Raw genomic sequence first — 16,994 nt, 5'->3', positions numbered from 1 at the left:
GTGAACCCGGGAGGCGGAGCTTGCAGTGAGCCGAGATGGTGCCACGGCACTCCAGCCCGGGGGACAGAGCCAGACTCTGTCTCCAAAAAACAAACAAACAAAAAAAAAAAAAATTAGCCGGGCGTGGTGGCGGAAGACTGTGGTCCCAGCTATTTGGGAGGCTGAGGCAGGAGAATCACTTGAACCCAGGAGGCGGAGCTTGCAGTCAGCCGAGATTGCGCTACTGCACTCCAGCCTGGGCAACAGAGACTCCGTCTCAAAAAAAAAAAAAAATTCTTCCAATATTATTCAATATTGGCAAGGATGTTATAAAACTATCATATGTCACTGGGATAAATTGGTCACCCAGGCTGGAGTTCAATGGTGTGATCATCGCCCTTGGCAACCTTGAATTCCTGGGCTCAAAATCCTCTCGCCTCAGCCTCCCAAGTAGCTGGGATTACAGGTGCATGCCACTGTGCCCAGCTAATTTTTAAAAACAATTTTTGGCTGGGCGCAGTGGCTCATGCCTGTAATCCTAGCACTTTGGGAGGCAGAGGCGGGCAGATTGCCTGAGCTCAGGAGTTTGAGACCAGCTTGGAAAACATGGTGAAATCCCCTCTCTACTAAATATAAAAAATTAGGCCGGGCACAGTGGCTCACACCTGTAATCCTAGCACCTTGGGAGGCTGAGGCGGGCAGATTGCCTGAGTTTAGGAGTTCAAGACCAGCCTGGGCAACATGGTGAAACCCTGTATCTACTAAAATACAAAAAATTAGCCGGGCATGGTGGTGTGCACCTGTGGTCCCAGCTACCGGAGGCTGAGGCAGGAGAATCACTTGAACCCAGGAGGCAGAGGTTGCAGTAAGCCGAGATCACACCACTGCACTCCAGCCTGGGCAACAGAGCAAGACTCCATCTCCAGAAAAAAAAAAAAATTAGCAGGCATGGTGGCGCAAGCCTGTAATCCTAGCTACTGGGGAGGCTGAGGCAGAATTGCTTGAACCCGGGAGGCAGAGGTTGCAGTGAGCCGAGATCACGCCACTGCACTCCAGCCTGGGCAATAGAGCAAGACTCCATCTCCAGGAAAAAAAAAAAAATTAGCAGGCATGGTGGCGCAAGCCTGTAATCCTAGCTACTGGGGAGGCTGAGGCAGAATTGCTTGAACCCGGGATGCAGGGGTTGCAGTAAGTCAAGATCACACCACTGCACTCCAGCTTGGGCAACAGAGCGAGACTCTGCCTCAAAAAATAAATAAGTAAATAAACAAAAATTAAAAAAAGAATTTTGTAGAGACGGGGGAGGGTCTCACCATGTTGCCCAGGCTGGTCTCGAATTCAGGTGTGAGCCACTACACCTGACCTCAAGCATTTCTTTCTACTGATTTCAAGACAAAGCTTAACTTTTTCAACGAGTTGCCAATCAGAAAATCTTTGAATACGGCCGGGCGTGGTGGCTCATACCTATAATCCCAGCACTTGGGAGGCCAAGGCAGGTGGTTCACTTGAGCTCAGCAGTTCAAGACCAGCCTGGCCAACATAGTAAAACCCTGTCTCTACAAAAATACAAAAATTAGCCCGGTGGGTGCCTGTAATCCCAGCCACTCGAGAGGCTGAGGCAGGAGAATCATTTGAACCCGGGAGGCAGATGTTGCAGTGAGCCGAGATCACACCACTGTACTCCAGCCTCGGTGACAGAGTGAGACTCCACCTCAAAAAAAAAAGACCAGGCGCGGTGGCTCATGCCTTTAATCCTAGCACTTTGGGAGACTGAGGCGGGTGGATCACCTAAGGTCAGGAGTTCAAGACCAGCCTGGCCAACATGGTGAAACCCCATCTCTACTAAAAATACAAAAGCCAGGCATAGTGGCTCACGCTTGTAATCCCAGCACTTTGGGAGGCTGAGGCGGATGGATCACCTGAGGTCAGGAGTTCGAGACCAGCCTAGCCAACATGGTGAAACCCCATCTCTACTAAAAATACAAAAAATTTGGCCGGGCGCGGTGGCTGAAGCCTGTAATCCCAGCACAATCAGGCACTGATTGTTCAGGCAATCCTCCTGCCCAAGTAGCTGGAATCACAGGCGCACACCACCACACCCAGCTAGTTGTTTTTATTTTTTGTAGGACAGGGTCTCCCTTATGTTGCCTAGGCTGGTCTCGAACTCCTGGGCTCTAGCAATCTTCCCATCTTGGCCTCCCAATGTGCTAGGATCACAGGTGTGAGCCACCACACCCAGCTAGAAGGACACAAAATAATCTTAAGACTGAAATACCCAGGACATCTTAGGTGATGTCAAGGAAACACTCTAACAGGGATGACAGTGCCCAGAAGAGTTCCCTAATAAAACAGAAATCATTTATACGGGATGGCATTACCTGGGGAAGGCAAGGAGGAGATACTCAAATGAGCAGGGAGCCTCTTTTCCCCTAGGACTGACTCTGGCACTATGACGACCAGTTGGATTCTGTAGCGCCCAGCAAACAGCTCTCCCTGACCAAACAAGAGCTGCCGGGGTAGTGGCTAGCAGTTCCAAGGTGAACAATGCCTCGTTTGCAAAGATGCCAATTTGATCAAAGATGGTAAAAACAAATCAGCTCTAAGGGCCGAATTGCATGCTGTTTTCCCAGCAGTGATGGGAGAATTCAACGGTGGTAAAACCCCCTGTATCTGTGCAGGGCTTTGGGTGCCAGTTCACCCTCCCCTTGTGGGCGGTGATCAACAGCCTAGCCATACATTTAGACAGGAGGGCAATGCAAACCTGACCTATTAAATGGATATTTCTTTGGGACACAGCCCTATAGAAAATGAGGGGTAGGGTGGGTGCGGTGGTTCATGCCTGTAATCCCAGTACTTTGGGAGGCCAAGGCAGGTGGATCACCTGAGGTCAGGAGTTCGAGACCAGCCTGGGCAACATGGTGAAACCCTGTCTCTACTAAAAATACAAAAATTAGCCAAGCGTGGTGATGCCTGCCTGTAGTCCCAGCTACTTGGGGGGCTGAGGCAGGAGAATCGCTTGAACCCGGGAGGTGGAGGTTGCAGTGAGCTGAGATAGGCCACTGCACTCCAGCCTGGGCGACAGAGCGAGACTCCATCTCAAAAAAATAAAGAAAAAGAAAAAAAGGACAAAGAAAGAAAGAAAACGAGGGGTACGTTAAAGTCGGACCTCTTCATCAATGATAGACTGGATTAAGAAAATGTGGCACATATACACCATGGAATACTATGCAGCCATAAAAAAGGATGAGTTCATATCCTTTGTAGGGACATGGATGAAGCTGGAAACCATCATTCTCAGCAAACTATTGCAAGGACAAAAAACCAAACACCACATGTTCTCACTCATAGGTGGGAACTGAACATTGAGAACACTTGGACACAGGAAGGGGAACATCACACACTAGGGCCTGTTTTGGGATGGGGGGAGCAGGGAGGGATAGCATTAGGAGATACACCTAATGTAAATGACGAGTTAATGGGTGCAGCACACCAACATGGCACATGTATACATATGTAACAAACCTGCATGTTGTGCACATGTACCCTAGAACTTAAAGTATAATAAAAAATATATTAAAAAAATAAAATAAAAAATAAAAAATAATAAAGTCAGACCTCTTAACGCCCATCAGAAGAGCCTTCTAGGTTTGGAAGGTGACAAGAATCAACAGGTAGATATCAACAGGTAGATATCCCACATGCTTCCTTGAGGTGGCCACCTAGGTCCGTGAAATGAGGGGATATGGGCCCACAGCGGTGCAGAGATGGGCTGGATCTAGCATGTTCCTCTGCACCCTCTCGGGCTCATAATGCCAGGAAGAACTGTTCCGTGTGCCAGTGAGAGAGACAGACACTGCATAGGGCTGTGGGGCAGATTCCCTGGTGGGAGGCCCTGAACATAGCTGGCAAGTGAGACTGAGGCTGGTAGCCCTGGGGACTACGACTGGGTCTTTTTTTTTTTTTTTTTTTGAGACAGAGTCTCGCTCTGTCACCCAGGCTGGAGTACAGTGGCGCGATCTCGGCTCACGGCAAGCTCCGCCTCCCGGGTTCACGCCATTCTCCTGCCTCAGCCTCTCCGAGTAGCTGGGACTACAGGCGCCCGCCACCACGCCCGGCTAATTTTTTGTATTTTTAGTAGAGACGGGGTTTCACCGTGGTCTCGATCTCCTGACCTCGTGATCCGCCCGCCTCGGCCTCCCAAAGTGCTGGGATTACAAGCGTGAGCCACCGCGCCCGGCCTTACGACTGGGTCTTGAATAGACGCTGACTTGGAGTGGGCTTTGCTTACCCATTGGAAACTGCAAATGCTCAGAGTGCCAGAACCAAACCAGAACGGAAGACACCGTGTGGGTTTGGATGGCTGTCATTTCTTCAGACCACAGAACACGCTGTACAGCCCATAACGTCCAGCTATGGGCTGGACAGAGAGACAGCCTCCGCAGAGCAATAGTTTGATAAAGAAATGTAACCGCGGCCAGGTGCAGTGGCTCACGCCTGTCATCCCAGCACTTTGGGAGGCCGAGGCAGGTGGATCACCTGAGGTCAGGAGTTCGAGATCAGCCTGGCCAACATGGCGAAACCCCATCTCTACTAAAAATACAAAAATTAGCCAGGCATGGTGGCGGGCACCCGTAATCCCAGCTCCTTGGATGGCTGAGACAGGAGAACTGCTAGAACCTGGGAGGTGGAGGTTGCAGTGAGCCGAGATCTTGCCACTTCACTGCAGCCTGGGAAAAAGAGTGAGATGCTGTCTCAAAAAAAAAAAAAAGAAAAAAGAAAAAAGTAATGGAACCGCTCTTCCCTTTTGTGGCCATCACCGAAGCCGAAGTGGCCAAAATGAAGTTCAATACCTTTGTGACTCAGAACCACAGCAAGAACCACAAAAGGCATTTCTATGTACTTTCCCATAGTCGCAGGAAGAGAGATTATGTCTTTCCCTCTTTCCAAAGAGCTGAGGCAGAAGCCTAAGTTCAGGCTGTGTGAGGACACCACAGAGGCCAGCAAACCGGCAAAGCAGTCCAGGTTTAAAGGAAGAAATATGTCATCTACACTGAACGAATGCAGGGGGAAATGTCTAATGGCACAACTGTCCACGCTGGCATTCATCCCAGCCAGGCTGTTATCATTAGGCTAACACTGGACAATGACCACAAAAAGATCCTTGAATAGGCCAGGCGTGGTAGCTCACGCCTGTAATCCCAGCACTTTGGAAGGCCAAGACAAGAGGATCTCTTGAGCTCAGGAGTTCGAGACCAGCCCGGGCAACATAGCAAGACCTTGTCTCTCCTAAAAAAAAAAAAAAAAAAAAAAAAAATGTTTTTTTAAGATCGAGTCTCGCTCTGTCACCCAGGGTGGAGTACAGTGGCATGATCTCGGCTCACTGCAACCTCCACCACCCTGGTTAAGGGTTCAAGTGATTTTCCTGCCTCAGCCTCCTGAGTAGCTGGGACTACAGGCATGCACCACCATGTCCGGCTACTTTTTATTTATTTTTTTGTTTGTTTGTTTGTTTTGAGACGGAGTCTCACTCTGTCACCCAGGCTGGAGTGCAGTGGTGCAGTCTTGGCTCACTGCAAGCTCCGCCTCCTGGGTTCACACCATTCTCCTGCTTCAGCCTCCCAAGTAGCTGGGACTACAGGTGCCCGCCACCAAGCCCGGCTAATTTTTTGTATTTTTAATAGAGACGGGGTTTCACTGTGTTAGCCAGGATGCCTCGATCTCTTAACCTCGTGATCCGTCCGCCTCGGCCTCCCAAAATGCTGGGATTACAGGTGTGAGCCACCGCACCCAGCCAATTTTTGTATTTTTTTGTGGAGACAGGGTTTCGCCATGTTGGCCATGCTGGTCTCCAACTCCTGATCCTAAGCGATCCACCCGCCTTGGCACCCAAAAGTGCTGGGATTATAGGTGTGAGTCACCACACCTGGCCTCTACTAAAAAAAAATGTTTTAAATTAGCTAGGCGTGGTAGCATGCACCTACAGTCCCAGCTACTCCAGAGGCTGAGGCAGGAGGATCACTTGAGCCCATGTAGTCGAGGCTACAGTGAGCTGTGATTGCACCACTGCACTCTAGCCTGGGCAAAAGAATGAGACCCTAAAAATAAAAAGAAAAGAAAAATCCTTGGCCGCGCGCGGTGGCTCAGGCCTGTAATCCCAGCACTTTGGGAAACTGAAGCAGGTGGACCACTTGAGGTCAGGAGTTCAAGACCAGCCTGTCCAACATGATGAAACCCCATCTCTACTAAAAATACACAAATTAGCTGGGCGTGGTGGCGCATGCCTGTAATCCCAGCTACTCGGGAGGCTGAGGCAGGAGAATCGCTGGAACCTAGGAGGTGGAGGTTGCAGTGAGCCAAGATCACGCCATTGCACTCTAGCCTAGGCGACAGAGCAAGACTCTGTCTCAAAAAAAAAGAACGAACGAACGAACGAAAGAGAGAGAGAGAGAGAAAGAAAGAAAAAGAAAGAAAGAAAGAGAAAGAAAAAGAAAGAAAGAAAAAATCCTTGAATGGAAAGCCAAATCTCACCACGTAGGAAATGAAAGGGGCAAATACAAGGAAGAAATAATTAACAAGATGCAAGAATAAAGTCATCTTATATACAAACTTTCCTTAAAACTGCTAAAATGGAAAAAAAACAAAAAAGTAGAACTGGCGACTGAAAGGCTGGCTGTCTGAAGTGGGGAGACGAAGGCATGAAGGGGTGGCTCAGCTGCCTTCCCGAGTGTGTGCCCACACTCAGCCTGGGAGGCACCAGGGAGTATCCCCATGTGCTATTCCTCTGTTTTCCTGGTGGATCTGGGGAAGAAGGGTGGGAAGGACGATGGTATGACTATCATTCTTGCCGAGGGAGGAGTACACTAGTATAATGACTGTAATTTTTTTCTTTCTTCCCAATAGCAGCTCAATGGCACTTACACTGCCACTAAAAAGGATGCGTAGGTTATGAAGCAACGTGGAAAACTGCCAATGAGCCAATGTTAAGTGAAAAAAAGCAAACTACAAAAGCACATGCCTAGCTGCTCAAAAAAATTAAAAATTGAATTACCATATGATCCAGCAATTTGGGTATATACCTGAGAGAACTGAAAGCAGGGACTTCAACAGATATCTGTCCACCCATGTTCACAGTGCAGCATTATACACAAGAGCCATAAAGTGTGAGCAACACAAGGGTCCATCAGGTGAATGGAACAAAAGAACATGGTCCTGGCCAGGCGCGGTGGCTCACGCCTATAATTCCAGCACTTTAGGAGGCCGAGGTGAGCAGATCGCTTGAGGTCAGGAGTTTGAGACCAGCCTGACCAACATGGAGAAACCCCATCTCTGCTAAAAATACAAAACTAGCCGGGCATGGTGGCACATGCCTGTAATCCCAGCTACTCGGGAGGCTGAGGCAGGAAAATCACTTAAACCTGGGAGGCGGAGGTTGCGGTAAGCCGAGATTGCGCCATTGCACTCCAGCCTGGGCAACAAGAGCAAAAATCCGCCTCAAAAAAATACAAAAATTAGCCAGGTGTGGTGGTGCATACCTGTAATTCCAGCTACTCAGGAGGCCGAGGCAGGAGAATTGCTTGAATCAGGGAGGCGGAGGTTGCAGTGAGGCTGAGATCACGCCACTGCACTCTAGCCTGGGTGACAGAGCAAGACACTGTCTCAAGAAAAAAAAAAAAAAGGCCAGGCGCGGTGGCTCACGCCTGTAATCCCAGCACTTTGGGAGGCCGAGGCGGGCGGATAACGAAGTCAGGAGATCGAGACCATCCTGGCTAACACGGTGAAACCCTGTCTCTACTAAAAATACAAAAAAAAAAAATTAGCCGGACGAGGTGGTGGGCGCCTGTAGTCCCAGCTACGCGGGAGGCTGAGGCAGGAGAATGGCGTGAACCCCGGGGGGCGGAGCCTGCAGTGAGCGGAGATCGTGCCACTGCACTCCAGGCTGGGTGAAAGAGCAAGACCCCTCAAAAAAAAAAAAACAAAAAACGCCGGGCGTGGTGGCTCAAGCCTGTAATCCCAGCACTTTGGGAGGCCGAGGCGGGCGGATCACGAGGTCAGGAGATCGACACCATCCTGGCTAACACGGTGAAACCCCGTCTCTACTAAAAATACAAAAAATTAGCCGGGCGTGTTGGCGGGCGCCTGTAGTCCCAGCTACTCGGAAGGCTGAGGCAGGAGAATGGCGTGAACCCAGGAGGTGGAGGTTGCGGTGGGCCGAAATCGCGCCACTGCACTCCAGCCTGGGGAACAGAGAAAGACTCCGTCTCAAAAAAAAAAAAAAAAGGAGTACTGTAGTACCTACACACAGTAGAATGTCCAGCCTTAAAAATGAAAGAAATTCTGATACATACCCCCACATGGATTAAGCTTCAAGAAAGCATGCTAAATTAATGAAGCCAGTAATAAAAAGACAAATACTGTAGGATTCCACTCATGTGCAGTACCTAGAGTTGTCAAAAGCACAGAGACAGCAGAATGGCTGCCAGGGCTGGGAGGAGAGGGGAGTTAGTGTTTAAGGGGAAAAGAATTTCAATTTTGCAACATGAAAAAAATGCCTGGGGGTGGGCGGTGGTGACGGTTGCACAATAGTGTGAATGTACTAAATCCCACAGAACTGCACTCTTAAAAATGCTTAAGATGGTAAATTTTATGTTATGTATATTTTACAATTAAAACATGAAAATTAAGATAAAAAGCATATGCCTACTAATTACAACTAAATTATATTATTATTTTTTTTTTAGACGGAGTCTCGCTCTGTCGCCCAGGCTGAAGTGCAGTGGCGCGATCTCAGCTCACTGCAAGCTCCGCCTCCCGGGTTCACGCCATTCTCCTGCCTCAGCCTCCCGAGTAGCTGGGACTACAGGCGCACGCCGCCACGCCCGACTAATGTTTTGTATTTTTTAGTAGAGACGGGGTTTCACCGTGTTAGCCAGGATGGTCTCGATCTCCTGACCTCGTGATCTGCCTGCCTCGGCCTCCCAAAGTGCTGGGATTACAGGCGTGAGCCACCGCGCCCAGCCAACTAAATTATTTTTTATTTTAAGTTCTGTGGTACATGTGCAGGATGTGCAGGTTTGTTACATAGGTAAATGTGTGCTACGGTGGTTTGCTGAACCTATCAACCCATCACCTAGGTATTAAGTCCCGCATGCATTAGCTATTTATCCTGATGCTCTCTCACCCCCTACCCCACCCTCACAAGCCCCAGTGTGTGTTGTTCCCCTGTGTCCATGTGTTCTCATAATTACAACTAAGTTAAAACGCACGTCCAAGAGAAGTTAATGGAAAGGATACCCAAATGGGCAACCGCTGTGTTGGGCTAGAGGGATGATGATAAATGACTTCTGTTTCTAATCTACTCCACACCAGCTCCTTTGCAGACACAGCACGGATCGCTATGTGCCTGGCACTTTACACAGGATAATATACAAAATCCTCAAGACTAACAGGTAGGTATTGCTGTCTCAGTGTTACAATTGGACTCTGAGGTTCTGACGGGTTAAGCGATTTGCCCAAGGTCACCCAGCAGATACAAAGTGGCTGGGTGGCCAGGCCCAGCACTTTGGGAGGCCGAGGCGGGTGGATCACCTGAGGTCAGGAGTTTGAGACCAGCCTGGCCAACATGGAGAAACCCCGTCTCTACTAAAATTACAAAAATTAGCCAGGTATAATGGCAGGTGCCTGTAATCTCAGCTACTCGGGAGGCTGAGGCAGGAGAATTGCTTGAACCTGGGAGGCGGAGGTTGCAGTGAGCCAAGATCCCACGACTACACTCCAGCCTGGGCGACAGAGTAAGACTCCACCTCAAAAAAAAAAAAAAAAAAAAAAGTGGCTGGGAAAAAACCCAGTTCAGCTGACTCCAAAGACAGTATATTTTCTCCCATGTGGCAATCCCCCTAAAACCACCACCTCACCCAGCCCCACCCTCACCTGGACATAAATGACTTTTTTTTTTTTTTTTGAGACAGGGTCTCGCTCTGTCACCCAAGCTGGAGTGCAGTGTTGCGACCATAGTTCAATGCAGCCTTAAACTCCTGGACTCAAGTAATCCTCCCACCTCAGTCTCCCATGTAGCTGGGGCTACAGGTGTGCATCACAATAACCAGCTAATTTATTTTTATTTTTTGCAGAGATGGGGGTCTCACTATATTGCCCAGGCTGGTCTCAAACTCCTAGGCTGAAGTGATCCTCCTTCCTTAGCCTCCCAAAGCATTAGGAATACAAGCATGAACCACCATGCCCAGCCATAAATGGTTTTCCAAAGTTTCAAAAACAAGGCCGATTATGCTTCTCTATCGATAAGAGAGCACTTCTTCCAGATTTCATGACCAACATAGAAAAGAGCAATGCCTCTACTGTGGCTGATGCAACGGGGGGCCCAGACCTTCCAGAGAGCCCTGGAGCACCTCACCCAATCGTTCTTCCATGTCCTTATCCACCCCTCCTACAAACTTCAATGATGAATGGGGCTCCCCAAACCCCACCCAGTGCCACCAGCCCCATACCATGTCCTGGGGTAAGAGGTGGAAACAGAGCAGCATCTGTGTCACCATCTGAGCCCTCCCCCCACCTCTCCCCAACAGACAAAAGTTCAAAATGTGAGGGGCTGTGTGATCTCAGAGAGAGAGAGAGTAGCCCTGGGCTGGGAATGGGCTGTGGAGGGCAGGGACTGTTGCTGAAGATAAAGAGGGAGGAGTTTGTTGGGGAGGGAAAGTAAGAGAAGCATTTCCCCTCCTGAGCTCCAGAAGTTTTCTGCTCCTGGGACCCCAGGAGGTTGGGGGTGGGGTGGGGACTGCCAGTTCATAAAAGTTGGGGAATGGGAAGCAGGAAGGAGGCTGGGGTCAATGGTCCAGCAGAGACCACCAGGGACTCTGACATCTTTGCCTAAAGTTACCCAGGGGAAAGTGGCAGAACAGGGCGGCTTCCCTGCAAAGATAACCGCACTCCCCACTGTCTCCAGAAAATACAGAAAGACATTCCTGTTTATCTGTAGCAGGCTGAATGGTGGCCCCCACAAAGGTAGGTCTTAACCCTCCAGGACCTGGACATTATCTGGAAAAATAATAATGTGGAAAATGGGTCTTTGCAGATGTAAGTAAATTAAGGATCCTGAAATGATTTCTACCCGAATTATCTGAGGGAGCCCTAAATCCAACAAGAAGTGTCCTTAAAAGAGACAGACAGAGACCCAGACACACAGAGGAGACGCCCTTGTGAAGACGGAGGCAGAGACTGGAGTGATGCAGCCACAGGCCAAGATACGCTGGAGCGCCCAGAAGGAAGAGCAAAGAAGGATTCTCCCCCTACAGTCCCCAGAGGGAGCGAGGCCTTGCTGATGCCTTAATTTTTAACTTCTGGCCTCCAGAACTGTGAGAGAATATATATATATATATATATATATATATTTTTTTTTTTTTTTTTTTTTTGAGATGGAGTTTTGCTCTGTCACCCAGGCTGGAGTGCAGTGGCACAATCTCAGCTCACTACAACCTCTGCCTCCTGGGTTCAAGCAATTCTCCTGTCTCAGCCTCCCGAATAGCTGGGACTACAGGCACGTGCCACCACGCCCGACTAATTTTTGAATTTTTAGTAGAGACGGGGCTTCACCATGTTGGACAGGCTGGTCTCAAACTCCTGACCTCAGATGATCCGCCTGCCTCGGCCTCCTGAAGTGCTGGGATTATACGCGTGAGCCACCACACCTGGCCCATTGCTGTTGTTTTCTTTTAGTGACAGGATCTCGCGATGTTGCCCAAGTTGTAGTGCCATAGCTACTCGCAGGCTCAATCATGGCTCACTGCAGCCTCAAACTCCTGGGCACAAGTGATCCTCCCACCTCAGCCTCCCAAGTAGCTGAAACTATAAGCATGCACGTTTCTGTTGTTTTAAGCCACAAAGTTTGAGGTCATTTGTTACAACAACCACAGGAGTTTAACACTGGTTGAGCATCCCAAATCTGAAATCTAAAACGTTCCAAAATCTGAAATTTTTGAGTGCCATCATGATCAAATACAAAGCTCCTTGGAGCATTTCAGATGTCAGATATTTGGATTTGGAATGCTCAGTTGTTAAGCATATAATGCAAATATTCCAAAATCCAAACTCCAACCCATTTCTGGTCCCAAGCATTTTGGATAAGGGATACTTAATCTGTACAGCATCCCTCCAGGACCAAAAGTCCCAAATAGGTCCATCCCTTTCTGCGTCTCCTCCTCCCCCACCCTACTCCTGGCACCTCCCACTCTTCCGGCATTTTCTCTAAGTGGAAGCAATTTCCCCCAATATGAGTGAAACAGAAGCCAACTGAAATACCACTTTGGAAATGCCACACCCTTCACTCTGATCACTCCCCGTGCTCAGAATGTAATAGGAAGGCCGGGCATCGTGGCTCACGCCTTTAATCTTAGCACTCTGGGAGGCCAAAGTGGGCGGATCACCTGAGGTCAGGAGTTCGAGACCAGCCTGGCCAACATGGCAAAACACCGTCTCTGCTAAAAATACTAAAAATAGTTGGCCATGGTGGCACATGTCTGTAATCCTAGCTACTCAGGAGGCTGAGGTGGGAGAAGCGCTTGAACCTGGGAGGCAGAGGTTGCAGTGAGCCGAGATCACACCATTGCACTCCAGCCTGGGCGACAAAGCGAGACTCCGTCTCAAAAAAAAAAAAAAAAAAAAAGAAAGAAAGTAATAGGAAAAGGGACCCATTTCCAGGAGCCCTGACCCTTATCCGAGGTGGTAAGGTTGTGACTTCTGGGGAGGAAGGGGAGTTTTATGCATATCCAGCCAGTGCAGCCGGAAGGGGAACTTTCACAGGCCCCAGGGACTGTGCTGGCCCTCAGGGAGGGGAGAGTGGCCCATTATTTCGGTAGGACCCACAGCAAGCCACAGTGTTTAGCTGCAATAAAAAAAGGGGGGGCGGGGGGTTCCTCAGTTTTTTATTTTTTCCATCTTGAAACTGGCAGCATTTCTGATATGATTGCCGGGGATTTCCACCAACCAAATTAAAGACAATTCAGTCTTAGCGTTAACTGTAGGGAGAGAGGTGGCGTTTTGCAACCTTGGCTATTTATGAAACACTGTCACCGGTACCAAGATGACAATATTTTCCTCCCTTTCAAACAAGCCAGGCTCTCTCATCCTCCAGTGGACAGGGCCCTTCCTTGTCTCATCCATCCTGGGGTACTGCTTCTAGACCATCTTCTCTAACAGCTTTGCTGAAAAACACGCTTGTCCCCTGGGGAGTAGCTGAAGCCACCCTCCTGACTGAAAGAGCTTTTTTTCTTTTTTTGAAATGTAGTCTCACTCTGTTGCCCAGGCTGGAGTGCAGTGGCACAATCTCAGCTCACTGCAACCTCCACCTCCTGGATTGAAGCGATTCTCCTGCCTCTGCCTCCCAAGTAGCTGGGATTACAGGTGCTCATCACCACGCCCAGCTAATTTTTTTTGCATTTTTCGTAGAGACAGATATTCACCATGTTGGCCAAGATGGTCTTGAACTCCTGACCTCAAGTGATCCGCCCACCTTGGCCTCCCAAAGTGCTGGAATTACAGGCGTGAGCCACCGCACCCCACCTGAAAGAGCCTTCTGAAGGTCCCACGTTAAGGAAACATTTGCTGGGGCCCCAAACCCCACTATCAGGCCCACACCAGCAGCTGGCCTCAGGGAGGGAGGCAACTGCTCTCTACACAAAAATGGTTTTGAAAATAACCCAGCCAAAGGGGAATTGCTTCATCCGTTGCACATTCACTTCTCCCTTTCACTGTGCAATTTAAGAAAAACAAGGTGAAGCAGGAACCGACTCTCACCATCCCCACTCCCACCCCCATGAATTCCATCAGACACTCTGTGCGAAAGCAGACTGGCTCTGGGGACCGGCCTCCAACCATTGGTGGACTGTCTGTCCTGTAAGCCCCCCGGGGGCCGATGCCCTCCCAGTCTGCCTGCCCTGTTCTTAGCACAGCCCCTGGCCCCCCGTGGGATCTCAGGAAATCCTTGCTAAACATAGTACCAGAGGAGAAACAGAGCCCACAGCTTAGTGCGAAGACCTGGCGGCGTCGATTGAAGCTGCAGAAACGCAGAAACGCGCTTTTCCTGCTAGAAGGGGACATCTGCGTGGTCGGGAGTACCTCTGGGGCACGTGCCCTCATTCCAGAAACATCTAAGTGAGTAGTGTGGCCAATGTAGTCTGTTTCTGAACAGGGGCTGAGGGGTGGGGGAAGTGGGGCTCAGAGGAGGCTAGCTTAGTTGTCTCTGGAGCAGGCAACTGGGTTGTTGTATTATGTTTCTCAGAGATGGGCTCTTGCTGTCACCCAGGCTGGAGCGCAGTGGCACTGTAATAGCTTACTGCAACCTTGAACTCCTGGCTTCAAGTGATCCTCCCGTCTGGGCCTCCCAAAGCACTGGGATGACAGGTATGAGCTACCGTCTCAGCCACAACTGGGTTTTAAGAGCACTCCTCCAGCCCACTCCAGCGTCTTCCATCATTCTGTGAAAGTACCAAAAGAGGACCAAGCCCAGGAAGCCGCCAGCAGGCCTCTCACCAGCCAAGATGGCTGGAATCCTAATATCAAGAAATGAAACTCCAGCAGGCCATGGAAATGCTAAGGGGTTGGCATTTCTGCTCTAAAGAGAGCCAAAGAGAAAGCTCTATTTATATCTCCTTGCGTTTGGTCGCAGCCTCATCAACCAAAAGAACCTTCCGCCCCACTCAACACATCAATCAAATTGGGGAGGGGGTGTGAATAGCAGCAGCGGGTGTTACAGAGGAGTCTCAAGGGTATCTTAGAGGGTGCCTCTCTGAAAAGTCGTCCCCTCCAAATCCCCCCCAAGATTGTTATTAGGACATTCTCCTTCCCCCGCAAGCAACGGCACCCCCAGATGATTAAACGCACTGGCGTCGGAAAGAGCTGGGATTCTGGAGGAGCTACTTGTAAACTCTGTGGGTTGGTGAGTTATTTAACTTTTCTGAGCCTTCGTTTCCTTAACTGTAAAATGCAGACAACACCACTCAGCTCCTACAGTTGTCCAACTCAAATCACCTAGGTAAGAACGACCAGTTCTTTGGCGAGTAATGTCCCGATGGTACCATTCAATTGACAAGAACAACAAGGCACTGTCAGGCACCCGGGCGGTATCCCACTCTCCTGGAAGAGAACAGGGGGTTAGTCCTTGGTTTCAAAGTCCCTAGGGAGCAGTAAACCTTCCCCTCCGAGAGCCCTGAGAGAGGAAAAATAGCCCCCTCCCACTCTAACCCACGGCACACCCGCCCACATCCACGCGCGGCTGTGCCCAGCATCTCAGAGGTAGGACTTCTCAGGAACCGGCGGGAAGAGGCCCCCTTGACGGAGTCTCGTGGAGTTCAAGATCCGCAGGTCCCGCCTTCCAGGGAACACCTGCACAAGTGAGACCTGCCCGATCAGCCCCGCGCTCCATCCGCAAACTGGGCAAATCCCAAAGCTGCCACGCGAGGACCCTGCACCTTGGCCGCTCCAGGGCGCCCCCCACCCGCAACCCCGGAAATCTCGCCCCTACCTGCTTCACCCTCGCCCCATCGAGAGCGCACTTTTCGGGACCTCCCAGCGGCCCTTCCCCGGTTCTCTGGACCCCCGTCTCCCCGCCCCGCAACGCCCCCATCCTGGTGCCCGCGAAAGGTCGTCCCAGTTCCCCTCTTCTCTATCTCAAAGGAGGAGGTGCAGATGAGGAAGTCTAAATAAAAACAGGAAACTCGATTTTTTTAAAAAGCCTCATTCAGGCTGAATTACGGGTAAGAGTATTTAAAAAAAGTCCGGAAATGCAAAGCTGGGGGCGGTTTTGCCGGCGTAACCCCGGCTCGGCCGCAGATCCGGAGCTGATCTCGCCTGCGCCGCTGCAGCAAACGCGGCGAGCAACGCGGGCGGCCCGGGACGGGGAGGCGGGAGGCGGGAGGCGGGAGGCGGGAGGCGGGGCGCGGGTCCACGAGCCGGGAGGAAGCCCCGGAAACTTCCACCCCGGCCCTTCTGCAGCCCCGCTCCCCACTTGCCCAGGCTGGGAAGGGTGTACAGGACCCGGGCGCCGGCGAACTGTGCGCAGCCCTCTCTCCGCGCCAGGGCACTCGGGCGACATCGCCAGCGCGCTCTCTGTGGACCCCGCTGCGGTACAGAGGAGGCCCCTGGTCCTCTAGTCAGCGCTCGGAGCGGGCGCACGCGCTGAACGCTTCCAGTATCCTCGCGCCTTGGCCGGCGCACGGGAGGCCGCACCGCAGCTGTGAGCGCAGCCGAAACCCCGCAGCCGGGCCAGGCGGGCAAGGCGGGCAAGGCGCGCAAGGCGCGCAGTGCAGGCGCCGGGAAGCTGCGCACGCCCCTCTCGGCGGGCCCACGGGGGACGGCCCCGGGCCTCTAGGGCAGCCCCCGCCCAGGTCCCAGCAGCCTGGCCCCCTGGGCTCCCAAGGCCCGGCTCGCTAGACGCGGGGAGGCGCCCAGGGCCAGGGCGCACTGGCTGTGTGTGCCGGAGAGACGCCCGCCAGCCAGCCCCGCGCCCCCGAGCGCAGCCGCAGCTCCCAAAGCCCCTGGCCACGGTCCTCTTCCCACCTCCCCTGACGCAGCCAGCGGCGATCGCTTACCGTCCCGGCGCAGCTGGCAGGGATGGGCGGCTCTGCTCGCGGCCGCTCGGAGCGACGGTGCTGGGCGCGAGTGAGCCTCGAGGGAGGGAGGCGGGGCGCGGCGGGGCGCCCCGCCTGCCGCCAGCCCGCACACTCCACTTCCCACTTTGTTTCCTTTTCACTTGCAACAGGAAAAACAACAGGTCCCCCAGGGCCTCGCCTTCCCCCGCCGCCCACACCCCCTAGCTCGCCTACCGCTAGAGGGGCATCATCCCAGGTGCCTCTGGAAGCTGCACCTTGCCCTTCTACAAAACAAGCTTTCTTTTTATGCAAAGGAAAACAACCAAATAAAGGTCCTAAGCTTCTTTAAGCGCTCTGCCTTCACGCAGGAAAGAATTTCAACAGCAGCGAGAGAAAGGCTGAGAGCAGGAGAGGGGGTAA

At 51.4% G+C, this 16,994-nt stretch overlaps 2 protein-coding genes across 5 annotated transcripts in view; one reads left to right on the top strand and one right to left on the bottom strand.

The window, feature by feature from the left end:
* The window catches only part of PIK3CD (phosphatidylinositol-4,5-bisphosphate 3-kinase catalytic subunit delta), a 73,561-nt gene extending 56,915 nt beyond the window's left edge, over positions 1-16,646 (bottom strand). For 3 of the 4 annotated variants that reach the window (XM_030805587.1, XM_030805593.1, XM_030805592.1), the window contains exon 1: positions 16,575-16,646. The gene's annotated coding sequence lies outside the window, so the exon portion shown is untranslated. Of the gene's footprint in view, positions 1-15,508; positions 15,555-16,574 lie in introns of those variants that run through there. The other variant, XM_030805590.1, reaches the window with a different exon arrangement.
* LOC100579765 (putative uncharacterized protein PIK3CD-AS1) lies at positions 13,901-14,554 on the top strand. The gene is given in 3 exon segments (XM_030805600.1): positions 13,901-14,139; positions 14,291-14,400; positions 14,403-14,554. Coding segments are annotated over 3 exon segments (501 nt in total).
* Positions 16,647-16,994: the final 348 nt, after the last annotated feature.

This window comes from Nomascus leucogenys, chromosome 24, assembly GCF_006542625.1.
Source record: "Nomascus leucogenys isolate Asia chromosome 24, Asia_NLE_v1, whole genome shotgun sequence".
Classification (NCBI taxonomy): Eukaryota; Metazoa; Chordata; class Mammalia; order Primates; family Hylobatidae; genus Nomascus; species Nomascus leucogenys.
The sequence above is the reverse complement of the archived record's forward strand: the minus strand, read 5'-3'. Positions and strand labels throughout refer to the sequence as shown.